The sequence below is a fragment of the Scyliorhinus torazame genome, chromosome 20 (assembly GCF_047496885.1).
Source record: "Scyliorhinus torazame isolate Kashiwa2021f chromosome 20, sScyTor2.1, whole genome shotgun sequence".
Taxonomy (NCBI): Eukaryota; Metazoa; Chordata; class Chondrichthyes; order Carcharhiniformes; family Scyliorhinidae; genus Scyliorhinus; species Scyliorhinus torazame.
Window position 1 is genome coordinate 24,417,158 of NC_092726.1, and position 13,048 is coordinate 24,430,205.

General features: G+C 47.5%; 1 protein-coding gene across 1 annotated transcript in view; it reads right to left on the reverse strand.

Annotated features, from left to right (window-relative positions):
* Positions 1-13,048, reverse strand: part of LOC140396979 (bone morphogenetic protein 1-like) — a 409,856-nt gene that overhangs the window by 329,925 nt on the left and 66,883 nt on the right. Inside the window, 2 exon segments of the mRNA XM_072485982.1 lie at positions 12,541-12,622; positions 12,624-12,674. Coding sequence (XP_072342083.1) covers positions 12,541-12,622; positions 12,624-12,674 — 133 coding nt within the window.

Here is a 13,048-nt window from a genome sequence, read left to right on the forward strand (position 1 = left end):
CCAACACTGCTGATTCATGTCTGTTGCTACCAATACCGTTACCAGGTAAGCAAAGACAACAGCTCCTTTCTTGTCTGTGTCAAAGAAAGTCAGCTAAATATCATCAGTGCGGGGCAGCACGATGGTTAGCACCGCTGCCTCAGAGAGTCAAGGACCCGGGTTTGATCCCGGCCCCGGGTCACAGTCCGTGTGGAGTTTGCACATTTCCCCCGTGTCCGCGTGGGTCTCACCCCAACAACCCAAAAATGTGCAGAGTAGATGGACTGGCCACGTTAAATTGCCCCTTGATTAGAAAAAAAAGAATTGGGTGCTCTAAATTTAATTTACAAAAATGACACTCACTATTGTCAACCAGACTACGAAACGCATGAACAAGTTTAAAGCTTTGGAGTTGTTTTTTAGCTCCCGAAAGATAAATCAAGTCAAAAATCAAGATGGTCTATCCAGGCCTCACATTTTTCCATCCGTGACGTGGCCTTTCTTTTTCTTTAAAAAAAAATAAATTTAGAGCACCCAATTCATTTTTCCAAGGGGCAATTTAGCGCGGCCAATCCACCTACCCTGCACATCTTTGGGTTGTGGTGACGAAACTCACGCAAACATGGGGAGAATGTGCAAACTCCACATGGACAGTGACCCAGAGCCGGGATCGAACCCGGGACCTCGGCGCCGTGAGGCAGCAGGGCTAACCCACTGCGCCACCGTGCTGCCCCCCGTGGCTGCCTTTCTTGACTGACACGGCCATGGCTCCAGCGAGCTGAGATGCATACCATTCCACACATCATCCAACCATCTTAGGTTTTGGCTGTGCACCTGGACCGGAAGGTTCTCGGCTCAGGTCCCACTTGAGATCCTTGAGCACGTCACCCGGCTGGCAAAGGACTTCAGGGAGTACTGCCGCAGTAGCGGAGGTACCATCTTTAAACCAAAGTGGATTCTCAAAAGATTTCCTGGCACTATTCAGGGACGAAGCAAGGGAGTTGTCCCCGGTGCCCTGGTCAATATTTATCAATCAATCAACAGCAGCTAAACCTATTATCTGGTTATTTAGCTCACTTGAGGCGTGGGAGGCCTGAGGCTTTGCAGCATTGACATATTCCAAATATATTGCCTGCAAAACACTTTGAAATGAAAGGTGCTGTATGAATGCAAGTTATTTACTTCTACACTTGCAGCGATCCCTCTAACTCTCTATCCAACGCCCCAAAAGATACTATCCAATTGTTTCTTTCTCTGTAGTGTGTGAGGTAAATTCATTGTAACTGCTTGTTCAGCTGGAGGGAAATGCTTTGTCTCTCCTATCTTGGGGCTTAAGTTTTAGACATGTCCGCTTTAGTTGTGCATTTGCATCCAAATTAATTAATTTGCTTGCAAGAGATTATCCTCACTTCTGGCAACTGAGAAAATGAGCGTTTTATCTAATCTCGCTGCCTTTAATGAAAGCAAGCTTTGAAATCCTTATCTGTCACTAATCCTGCCACACTCACTCCAATTAGGGGAACAATGCAGAGCAATGCTGTGTAAATACGGGTCGGCACGTCTCTCCTTCCCGCCCCACCTCCTGCAATTGTCACAACGATACGAGTGTCAATTGTCCCTCTATGCACCCGAGTCACTAGGTAATTATGAGGATTACAATTTAATCGTTGGACAGTTTGGAGATGCCAATGTAGTCATGACACACTCTCAACATTCGTCCCCTTGTATCCGTGAACAGAACGCCCATGTTAAAGTCATTCCCAAGCTATTAGTCCCTCTTTTCACTCATCCTTTTGTGCTTTTGCCCCTCACGGACGGCATGTTAGCACAGTGGTTAACACAGTTGCTTCACAGCTTCAGGGTCCCAGGTTCGATTCCGGCTTGGGTCACTGTCTGTGCGGAGTCTGGACTTTCTCCCCGTGTCTGCGTGGGTTTCCTCCGGGTGCTCCGGTTTCCTCCCACAGACCAAAGACGTGCAGGTTAGGTGGACTGGCCATGATAAATTACCCTTAGGTTAGGTGGGGTTACGGTATTAGGGTGGAGGCTTAAGTGGGGTGCTCTTTCCAAGAGCCGGCACACTCGATGGGCCAAATGGCCTCCTTCTGCACTGTAACTTCCATCCAAGCCACACACTATCTTGCCTTTGAACCGTACTGCCGTTCCTTCACCGTTGCTGGATTATAATCCTGGAACTCCCTCCCCGCCAGCACCACAGGCGTACTTACTCTGCATGACAGCGATTCAAGGCGGAGTGCGGCCCAAAGTGCCTTCGCAAGGGCAACGAGGGGCGGTGAGCGAACGCTGGCCTTTGTCAGCGACGCCTTCGGCCCATGAAAGTATTCCCACTTTTATTGCAGCTTTCCAGTCTCCCTCATAAAACCGCGACGCCATCGGAAGAGGGGGAATGCCATGTAGACAGCGATTCAATCAACCGCAGGCTCCAGCCAGGTTTACAAATGAAAACTAAAGCCAGGTCCTCATAAAGACGTAACTGTGAAGATCGATGTCGTGTGTGTGTCAAATAATTGCCAAACAATGAGATTTACAACAGCACTGCCCTTTTGAATGATCATCATTGCTGTGGAATAGTTGATATGTGAATGTATGAGACAATTGTTTATACTCTAACGTCCCATCTTTTCAAACAAATCTCTCACCAATGACACACATCAGATTACCACAGACAAGCATCCTGTGGGCACAGTCTTAACAAGTGTTGGCTCCGCACAACATTTCGTGATAGTACCCTGGGACCCTGAAGTTGTTTATTTTTTCACTGAAGACAGTCTGCACGGCAATGTGATAGATCCTGAAATGTTGCAAGAGCAGAATGCTTGGGAACAGCACAAAGACGTTGAATCCCCATCTGCTGGAAGGAAAAATGTTTTTGTAATCGCAGAGAGGTCAGCTCAATAACTTGCCGGTGACTCACTCTGCACTAGCGACAACGCCGGCTGTTGAGCAGAAGTCAAATTGATCAAGTGCCAATGTCCTTGGCTGGGCATTTCTGAAGGCAGTACAGACTACAGGCTGGTACCCCAGTGAGGGAGTACTTTCTGATGCGAACCAAGACTCCACCTTCCTCGCCTGGATAGATGGAAAATATTCCATGGAGGGCACAGTGGTTAGCACAGCTGCCTCACAGCACCAGGGACCCGCGTTTGATTCCCGGCTTGGGTCACTATCTGAGCGGAGTCTGCACGTTCTCCCCGTGTCTGCGTGGTTTCCTCCGGGTGCTCCGGTTTCCTCCCGCAGTCCAAAGATATACAGGTTAGGTGGATTTGCAAGGCTTAATTGCCCCCTAGTGTCCAAAGATGTAATAATAATCTTTATTTGTGTCACAAGTACATCAACGCTGCAATGAAGTTACTGCGAAAATTCCCCAGTCGCCCTACTCCAGCGCCTGTTCGGGTACAGAGGGAGATTTCAGAATGTCCAATTCACCTAACAAGCACGTCTTTCGGGACTTGTGGGACGAAACCGGAGCACCCGGAGGAAACCCACGCAGACACGGGGAGAACGTGCAGACTCCGCACAGACAATGACCCAAGCCGGGAATCAAACCTGGGACCCTGGCACTGTGAAGCAATAGCGCTAACCACTGTGCTAACGTGCAGGTTAGATGGATTGACCATATTAAATTGCTACTTTGTGTCCAGGTTAGGATACAGGGATAGGGTGGGGGCATGGGCCTAGGCACGGTGCTCTTTCAGAGGGTTGGTGCAGACTCGATGGGCCGAATGGCCTCCTTCTGCACTGTAGGGATTCTATGATTATTTCCAAGAGGAGCAGGGGATTTCTTAACGGCGCCCTGGCAACGTTTATCCTTCAAACGCCACAAATCAGCAGATTATCTGGTCATTATCACGTTGCTGTATTAGGGAGGCCGCTGTGTGCAAATTGACTGCCACATTTATGAAAAGGGCTTTGGGATATCCGGTGGCTAGGAAAGACCTTTCTCTTGTTTTTAAGATGTCGCAGTGATATTCGCTCGGGTAAAAACAGATAGGTTGGGAATCACTCGGGGTTAACAAGTCACTAATTCCAGGTGTGACATATCCTGGGTTATTGAGAGAAGGATTTTGATTAATAAGGGGATCAGGGGTATATGGGGAGAAGGCAGGAGAATGGGGATGAGAAAAATATCAGCCATGATTGAATGGCGGAGCAGACTCGATGGGCCGAGTGGCCTAATTCTGCTCCTATGTCTAATGGTCTTATGGTACTCGCAAGACGGTACCTGCAAAAAGAAGCTTTAGAAGGGGGAAGATTCTCAGGGCACCGAGGACTCGGGTTCGATCCCGGCCCCGGGTCACTGTCCGTGTGGAGTTTGCACGTTTTCTCCATGTCTGCGTGGGTATCACCCCCACAACCCCAAAGATGTGCAGGGTAGGTGGATTGGTCGCGCTAAATTGCCCCTTAATTGGAAAAATAAAAAGAAGGAAAGAATTGGGCAAAGACAATTAAAGAAAAATAACATACCGCTCGTGGGCCCATTCAGTATTTCGTAACCTTCTTAAGAACTCAAAGAAAACCTGCTAAACGCAGAAGACATAAAACAAAGGCTCTACAATTCAAGTCCTTCAGAGAGAGAGAGAGAGAGGGCGGGGGGGGGGGGGGGGGGAGGAGAGGGAGAGGAGAAGCTGTACTTCAAATCATACAGCCTTTGAGGGACGCGAGTTCAGGCTCCAAGTTGCTCCCTTCGCAGAATATAATGCACCTCTATTCAGAGTTTTTCTTTTATTCGTTAAATTGACCGTGCAATCTAATGCTCATCAGTACAATACAACACAAGACAGACCTATTTTCTCTTTTAAATATATATCTGTAATATTACAATATAAATGTACATACAAATGACAGGTACCTTTTCATTGCAATGCTTAAAAAATATTTACCTGGAATGTGATTAAAAATATGTACCAGATGTTACACAATTTAATGTAAATTTTTGAAATATAAAACACGAGTGCACAAAGTAATCCTCTAAATCAATCATCTGAAACCTGATGCTTGCTTCTTGATTCAGAAGCTCTAGTGGAGAAACTGGAACACAACCAAGTGTTTATAATAAATATAGCATTCGATTGTGGTAGAAATCATTTGGCACATCCATTTCCCCCCGACAATCATCGGTAAATCGACAGAATTTTCAAAATCACTCCAGACATGTTTTAAGAAGTACATCACGTTGGACAGTGTGTTTAATGCAGGCAGCTGAAACCTCACAGAGGAAAAGACAGGACAAGAGAGAGGGAGAGTGTGTGTGTGTGTGAGTGAGCGAGAAAGTGTGTGAGAGACAGATTGTGAGAGAGTGTGAGTGTATGAGAGGGAGTGTTTGTGAGAATGAGAGAGAGAATGTGTGAGAAAGTGTGTGAGAGAGAAAGTGTGTGAGAGAGAAAGTGTGAGAGAGAGAAAGTGTGAGAGAGAAAGTGTGTGAGAGAGAAAGTGTGTGTGAGAGAAAGTGTGTGTGAGAGAATGTGAGTGAAAGAATGTGAGAGAGCATGAGAGGGAGAGAGTGAGTGAGAGTGAGAGAGAAAGTGTGTGTGAGAGAATGTGAGTGAAAGAGTGTGAGAGAGCATGAGAGGGAGAGAGTGTGAGTGAGTGTATGAGAGGGAGTGTTTGTGAGAATGAGAATGTGTGAGAGAAAGTGTGAGAGAGAAAGTGTGTGAGAGAGAAAGTGTGAGAAAGTGTGTGAGAGAGAAAGTGTGTGTGAGAGAATGTGAGTGAAAGAATGTGAGAGCATGAGAGGGAGAGTGTGAGTGAGTGAGTGTGTGTGAGAGAGAAAGTGTGTGTGAGAGTATGTGAGTGAAAGAGTGTGAGAGAGCATGAGAGGGAGAGAGTGTGAGTGAGTGTATGAGAGGGAGTGTTTGTGAGAATGAGAGAATGTGTGAGAGAAAGTGTGTGAGAAAGTGTGAGAGAAAGTGTGAGAAAGTGTGTGAGAGAGAAAGTGTGTGAATGTGAGTGAAAGAATGTGAGAGCATGAGAGGGAGAGAGTGTGAGTGAGTGAGAGTGTGTGAGAGAGAAAGTGTGTGAGAGAGAATGTGAGAGTGAAAGAGTGTGAGAGAGCATGAGAGGGAGAGAGAGTGTGAGTGAGTGAGAGTGTGTGGCTGTGAGTGTGAGAGAGAAAGAATCTGAGTGTGTGAGAATGTGTGAGAGTAGGTGTGTGAGAATGTGTGTGTGGAGAGAGAATGTGTGAGGTTGAGTGTGAGAGAGGGTTTGAGCGAGTGTGACAGAGAGAGAGAGCGCGCGAGAGAGAAGACTGAAACAAGAGAAAGAAAGGGAGAAAGGAAATCTGACTGTAAGTACCTCGTCACATTCTGGTCCAGTTTTAAATCGTTAGTCACGGTCATCTGCACTTTGTCTTTCCAGTTCAGTTGGTTTCCAGCTCTTCTGACTACTGCTGGGAATAGTTTCTCCCACCTCACCCAGGTAGCCATAAGGTGAGATTCAACCATTGGGAGGGGGTGGGGGGCTTGCGTGTCAGAAGCTCACGGTGGACGGCAGGATACGATACCAGCCTTCAAACAGAAATACTGGAAGGCAGTTGTTTCAGAGGTAGCCTTACCTAGGCAGTGAAACCTTTCACTGAAGACACCAGCCTCGCCAGCAGTCGTGAGAGGCAATGCTTCAAGCAAGACTTGTTGTAGCACACTGCTTGCATAGTGAATATACCTAAACGGTAGCACAAACTCAGCAAAGCCAACCAGACAGCAAGTGACTATCTAATCGGAAAGTTGCAGCTCTCCCTTTTGGTTTCCTTGTGAGGGCTTTTAGTCGAAAACAACTTTCAACAATACCTCCCATCCCCACTTGCTGAGTGGGCTCCACAAGAGATGCAGGGACACTTGACAATTGCCCCCTGGAAACACAGAAAGAACGAGGTGAATTCAGACCTTCTCCAGTGAAGACCCTCACTTGATAGGCATAAGAGCCAAGAGGATCAGCGTTAGTGCTGTAGCTCGATCCCTCACCCATGTCTTTTGCAGGATAACTGAATTCACCCTCTTCTTTCCCTCCACCACCCCCTGGCTCTTCAATCATATGGGTTCCTTTCTGGAATGCAGTAGCAGTACACCAAAGCCTCAATTAAACTGGAGCTCTTATTTAATGCTGGGTTTCCTTTTCTGTTGAACCATTCAATGACGGGGGTGGGAGTGAGGGGAGGGGGTCTAAAAGCTCTTTGGAAATCAGAGGCGGGATCATTCTGCGCAGCAAATATTACACCCGAACAACGCGGTGAAGTCTAAGCCCATCTGCCGGCCCTATTTGGTTTGAAAATTCCGTTCAGGATGCAGGAAATAACCCGAATGGCTGCGTCTAACCTCAAACTCCACGCAGCATTGGGCTTTCTTTGGGTCAAGGTGCTGAAACCGCTTCGGAGGGTGTTGAGAAACAAGGCAAGTGCTGGAAAGTGGGATCAGAATACTGAGATGGTCGATTTTGACCGGCGTGGACACTATGGGCCTCTTCTGTGCTGTAGACCTCTATGACTCTGGAATCTGGTTGGGAAGGAGGGATGAGAACCACCGCTTGGATAGTCAACGGTAACGTGGAGAATCCACGGCTCATCCTGGAGCGCCAGACTTATTGAGTTCAAATTCTCGCCGCGCCCTGGTCCGACTCAAAACACCGCGATCTCTTGCTGCGCAGTCGGTGCCGTAAGCTCTATACTACAGCACGGCCAGATCTTTCACCGCAAAACAGTTTCTCCCTGCGGCGATGGATCACATTCGCTGTAGCATGCGGCGGTGCAAAGTCGGGTCCACGACTCCCAAGAGAGCAGAGAGAATTCAGGGCCTTCTCACGGAGGTAGAAATGCACGGTTCGATTAATATACTTGCTTTAATAGCACTCTCTCATGTACTCCCTGCATACTGGAAATAGTGAACCCAATTTAGATAAATGTCCCACTACAGACACTTGGGGGTCTGATAATCTAGGCCAATGCAGGATTTAAGGAACGCCTCAATGGGTTAGTTTGCAATAGGTTCTGTTAACAGCTCGAGGTTTACAGTAATGGGGCCATCAGGCGTTAGTCATTTATACTCAGATGTATATGAAGAGTCAGCCAACAGTGGGTGTGAAAGTGTTAGCATGGAGACGCATGTTCTGCAATAAACAATCTCGACTCAAAGCATCCTTTCCCCATTGCCTTCTTCACAACTAGGCTTGGGGGAGGTTTCCTACTGTTAGAGGTGTCGCCACCTCTCAAGTTGATATGGAAGATTGCACGCAGTTTTCAAGAGTCGGGAGTTTCCTTGGTCAAGATTTATCCCTCAAAAAAAAAAAAAAAAAAAAAAAAAAAATGACCTTGTCATTGTCACTAACCGATTTTCCAAAGCATGCGCCATTCTCTCCAACAGAGATGGCACTTATTTTTGAGGAACCCTTGTTACGAGACAGTGTGCAGTAATCGTTCAGCTCCCTCCTGGGTGAAACAAATGAATCTGGCGGCCTCCATTGGAATATTTCCCACTGGGTGGGTAGGAAGTGAACTCAAAGGCATGAGGGAGACACAAGATGCAGCCCTGGTACCAGATTGCAAGGGAATAGGAAAGGGATGAACCTTGAGACCCAAAGAGCTTTTCCTGATCCTTCCCCCCCTCTTGCGTCTTAATTATTGGAGAATTGCTGAAACAAAATGCACTTTTTGTCAAAGCTTTTCATCTGACACTCATCAGGCATGCTTGGTTCAATCTCCATCGCAACGCCTCTACCAATCACAGTCCACTTGGCAACCAATCAGCACTCTCTTCCCATACGGTATAAAGTCCCCCTGACATTGGTATTCTTCCAAATTGCTCTGATGAGTGCAAGATGGAAAGCTTCAACAAAGAAATGCCCCGGCCCCGCCCAGAAATAGTCGAGCCCTGTCCGACCAAGCAACCATCAGCCGGCATGTCAAATTTCAAAGCCGATTAATGGGGGATTCAGATCGCTGTGAGAGCACCGGTCAGTCGCGAAACACCTTTTCTGGTTGTCAGTAAGGTCACAGAGGGTTGTGACACCTCAAAAGGTTGAAAAAAACCTACTGCCTTTTTTTGACAGTTGAATTTCCTCCCTGGTTGCCTGAAGGCTCTAATTCCTGTTGGTGTGTGGACCTGAATTGTGCTTGGTCTCCGAGATCATTCTGACCGAGAGCGCCAAAGTGGAACACACTGTCTTCAGCCCAATATTATCCAAGTAAGAACTACTGCTAAGATTCAGAGTTGGGGAATCAAATGCATGTGCTTCCAAGTATTATGGCTCAGTGGCACATTATTAAAATATCGTCAGGTGCGAAGCCACAGGCCTTACAACATCTCGGCTGACACCCCTGTGCAAGTACTGCGGGAGATGTCAAACTGAGCTCCCCGCCTGTCTTCCCAGATGGGTGTAGGAAATCCCACTGCACTATTGCGAGGAAGAGCAGGGAGTTCTCCCTGATGATCTTGCCCAGTTTTGTCACCCAACCCACAATCACTAAAACAAATTGACCAGTCATTATCACACTGCCGTCCGTTGCTACTCGCTGTGTAACTTCAAACACTTGAAGTTGAGTGTAAAGCACTTTGGGACGTCCTGAGGTGCTAACAGTCACTGCAGAAATGCACGACTTCCAACTTATGGAATGGACCGAAAGGTTGTCAAGCTAATGACAAGAAATCCGGGGATAATTTACGAATCGGGGTTTTAGTATAAATGGAATTACTCTTAGTTGTGGCGTTAAGAGACAAAACCTGCAGTATATTCACATCCAATATTGCTTGAACGTTTGTCTTCATTCTGTCGTCTTCAAGTGACTGCATTAGAACCCACAGGCCACGGGGAGAAACGGGATTATAAATCTTTTTGTCTGCCACAGATTACAACAATTAGAACCCTTCAAAGTCTAAAAATCACAGAACATGTTCTAGCTGAGGAATTAGTCAGGGTTAGTCTTCTTAGTGTTATATACGCCACTACTTTTCCCAGTGCTTAATGTGGACCAAAATTAGAATGTCCGTTTCTCCAACCCTACCCAAACCCACGCTGCAAGGATTTACAGTTTGTCCAGCAAATCGTTGGCCCGAGTTCCAGCCGGGCACTAGCACATCACATTCGCAGCTCACTGAAGTGGGGCGGCTTTGGAGGCAGAGACGAAAGGCACCCTCGGACACTCTTCTCTGCTAGACGCCAGCGTTCCTCTCCGGGCTGTCTTCCTCGCTGGTTTGCGGTTTACTTCTGCAGGTACCTGATGAGGACATGAGAAAAAGAGAAGAAAGTGCTTTATAAGGTTTGCCATTCATCGCCTGAGATACCCCGAGTGAGATCTGAAGCATGCACGTTTGTCTCATTGTCCAGAGTGTCACCGTGGGTAAAAGCAGCTAGGGTCTCCGTTATCAGACGATGAATAGCATTCAATTATCTCTCTTTTGTTCCTCCTTTCTTTCTATTTCTCTCTCCAAAATCCAAATGGCCGTAGAGATTTGCCAGGGTTTTCTCTTGGGTGAAAGAAACGAGACGACAATGAAGGAATGCCAGTTTCTGCAACAACTGGAGCTTATAATGGGCAAGACACAATGAATGGGTCACATGGTTACAAGTGACGTGGTATATTTATCTTCTACTTTAACTCATCCTTCTAGAGGTGCTAAATTTCCCTGACGTAGAATCAACATTTCCACTTGCTCGCCTCCATTTCGATGTACTTTCCAGACATGCATCCCTGTGTGAACAAGCTCCCGATTATCAGTTCCAAATCAGCCTCTGACGACCTTCCCTTGTTCTCTCTCGCGGTTTGATTTGGAGTACCGTAGCAGAGTTGCCGTTTCCATTCCTGCAATAATCTGGTTATTGTCCTCGACGACTACCTCAGACACCTCGTTCCCCGGCCGAGAAGCCCAATCAATTCCAGTCTTTCCTCGTAACTCCTGCTCCTGAGGACAGCTCCGGCCTCATTGCTCCGTCTCTGCACTGCCTCTGGCACCTGACTGTCTTCCCCAGGCCTCGGTGAGCAGAATCACAGGAGGCGGCCATTCTGCCCGTCGTGTCTGCAAGAGCGAATCACCTGATGCCTTTCCCCCGAGGCCCTGCAAATCTGTCCTCTCTAGATAGGGATTCAGTTCTCTTTTGAAGTTCTCGATTGAGCTGCCTCCACCCCTCTCGGGCGGTACATTTGCCTGGTCCTAACCACTCGCTGTATAAAAAAGTATTTGCTCCTTTCGCCATTGCTTCTTTTGCCAATCACCTTCAATCTGTGCGCTCTCGCTCTTTCCACCAATAGGAACAGTCTCACCCTATCGACTCTGTCCCGAACACCTCGATCAAATCCCCTCTCAACCGTCTCTTCTCCTTGGAGAACACTCCCGATTTCTCCAAACTATCCACGTAGCTGAACTTAATACAATGCTCAAGTTACGGTGAGATCCCAACACCGCAAGGTGCTCTGACTTTAATTCTGCCTCCGCTGTGTTGCTCAACAGTCTATTGACCTTTGCTCATTTCTCCTTCTGTACATTTAGTATCGCATCGGCCAAAGCTGGTATATCTTCACTGTGGCTACTTCCACAACCTTCTTGGACATTTGTGTCGTCCATTTTCCCTGGCACATTTCTGTTGCAATATACGATTTACCTGTGTTACAAATATCTATCGGCCACTATTCTGCCCAGCCACACACTTTGTTCAGTGTTCTGCACGTTCTAAGCCACTTCCTCTGGTCCCTGCTGTTCCTAGTTTGGCATTGTCTGCAAATTTGACCAGTTTCCAATGAGATCCAAGAAAAGGAGGTTAAATTATATACAGTAATCCCCCCCCTTCAATACTGAGCTCTGGTAAGAAGCACCCGCTCCGGCGCCGTTCGGGTACACGGAGGGAGAATTCAGAATGTCCGATTCACCTAACAAGCACGTCTTTTGGGACTTGTGGGAGGAAACCGGAGCACCCGGAGGAAACCCACGCAGACACGGGGAGAACGTACAGACTCCGCACAGACAGTCACCCAAGCCGGGGATCGAACCTGCGAGCCCTGGTGCTGTGAAGCAACAGTGCTAACCACTGTGCTACCGTGCTGCCCACTTGTGTTATTACTCCCTAAGAGCTAGGAATGTGAGCGGAGGGGCAACTCTCTCTTACTGGATCCAGGTTGCCTATTTACTGGGCGATTATTGTACAGACTTGCCTCGCATTACTGATAATGAACTCCATGATTTTATACGGAAAGGGTGGAAAACTAATGGGCCAGATGTGGCCTGCGCCAGTTCTGAATACAAGCACAGTATTTCAATCTACTGACAACTCCTCTCAGTCCGATGACTCCCTCATAACCATTCCCAATTCTTCACTGACCTTCCAACCCGTCTCTCAGCACTCGAGACAGTTGAGAGCCCCTATTACCTCGTCTCCAACGTCATGTCTTGATTCTGCAGTCGGTCATTTTAAACGGCGTGTCTGCCTTTGGCGAGGTTCTTCTTGCAGATGCTCGAAGCAAGTCTTCGCTCAGGACTTTGGCGTTAACCTTGATCAAGCCAGTTTGGACATTTTGAGATTTCACCTCTCCTCTAACCCAGCCAAACCAACTAAATAGACAACACTCACTTGTGGAAGAGTTTTGGTCTTTCAGATACTTCGTCTGGCTCCTGGGCATCACTTTGAGTTCAAAGTTATCTGGCGACGGTGAAGCGGTGTATTCTCGAGGCCATAATTGCATTTGAGTACTGAAGCCGAGTGATCTGAGGGGCAAACAAAAAAAAAAGCACACATTAAAAGCCGGAATCAGTGGCACCCGTGATTGCCCTATTTGAAGAGCGGTGAACAATAATGGGCAGAGGCAGCAAGATCGTCAACTTATTCCGACCGATGCTCACAACACAAACTCCGTTACAGGCTTCAGCTATAATTCTATAACCAGCTGGTCACAGTATCGGAATGAGAAAGAAGAGTTCCGACGGGAAGTTTTACCTGGAATCTGATCTGTATTTCTCCTTTTAAGAGGACTGACCGCCCATCTCCCCCACACCAGCATCCCTACCCAACCTCGTTGTACATGTGCAACATTGTCCGCTTTTATCTCACTCGCTCTGTCTCCTCTTCCTCGTCCGCGGCC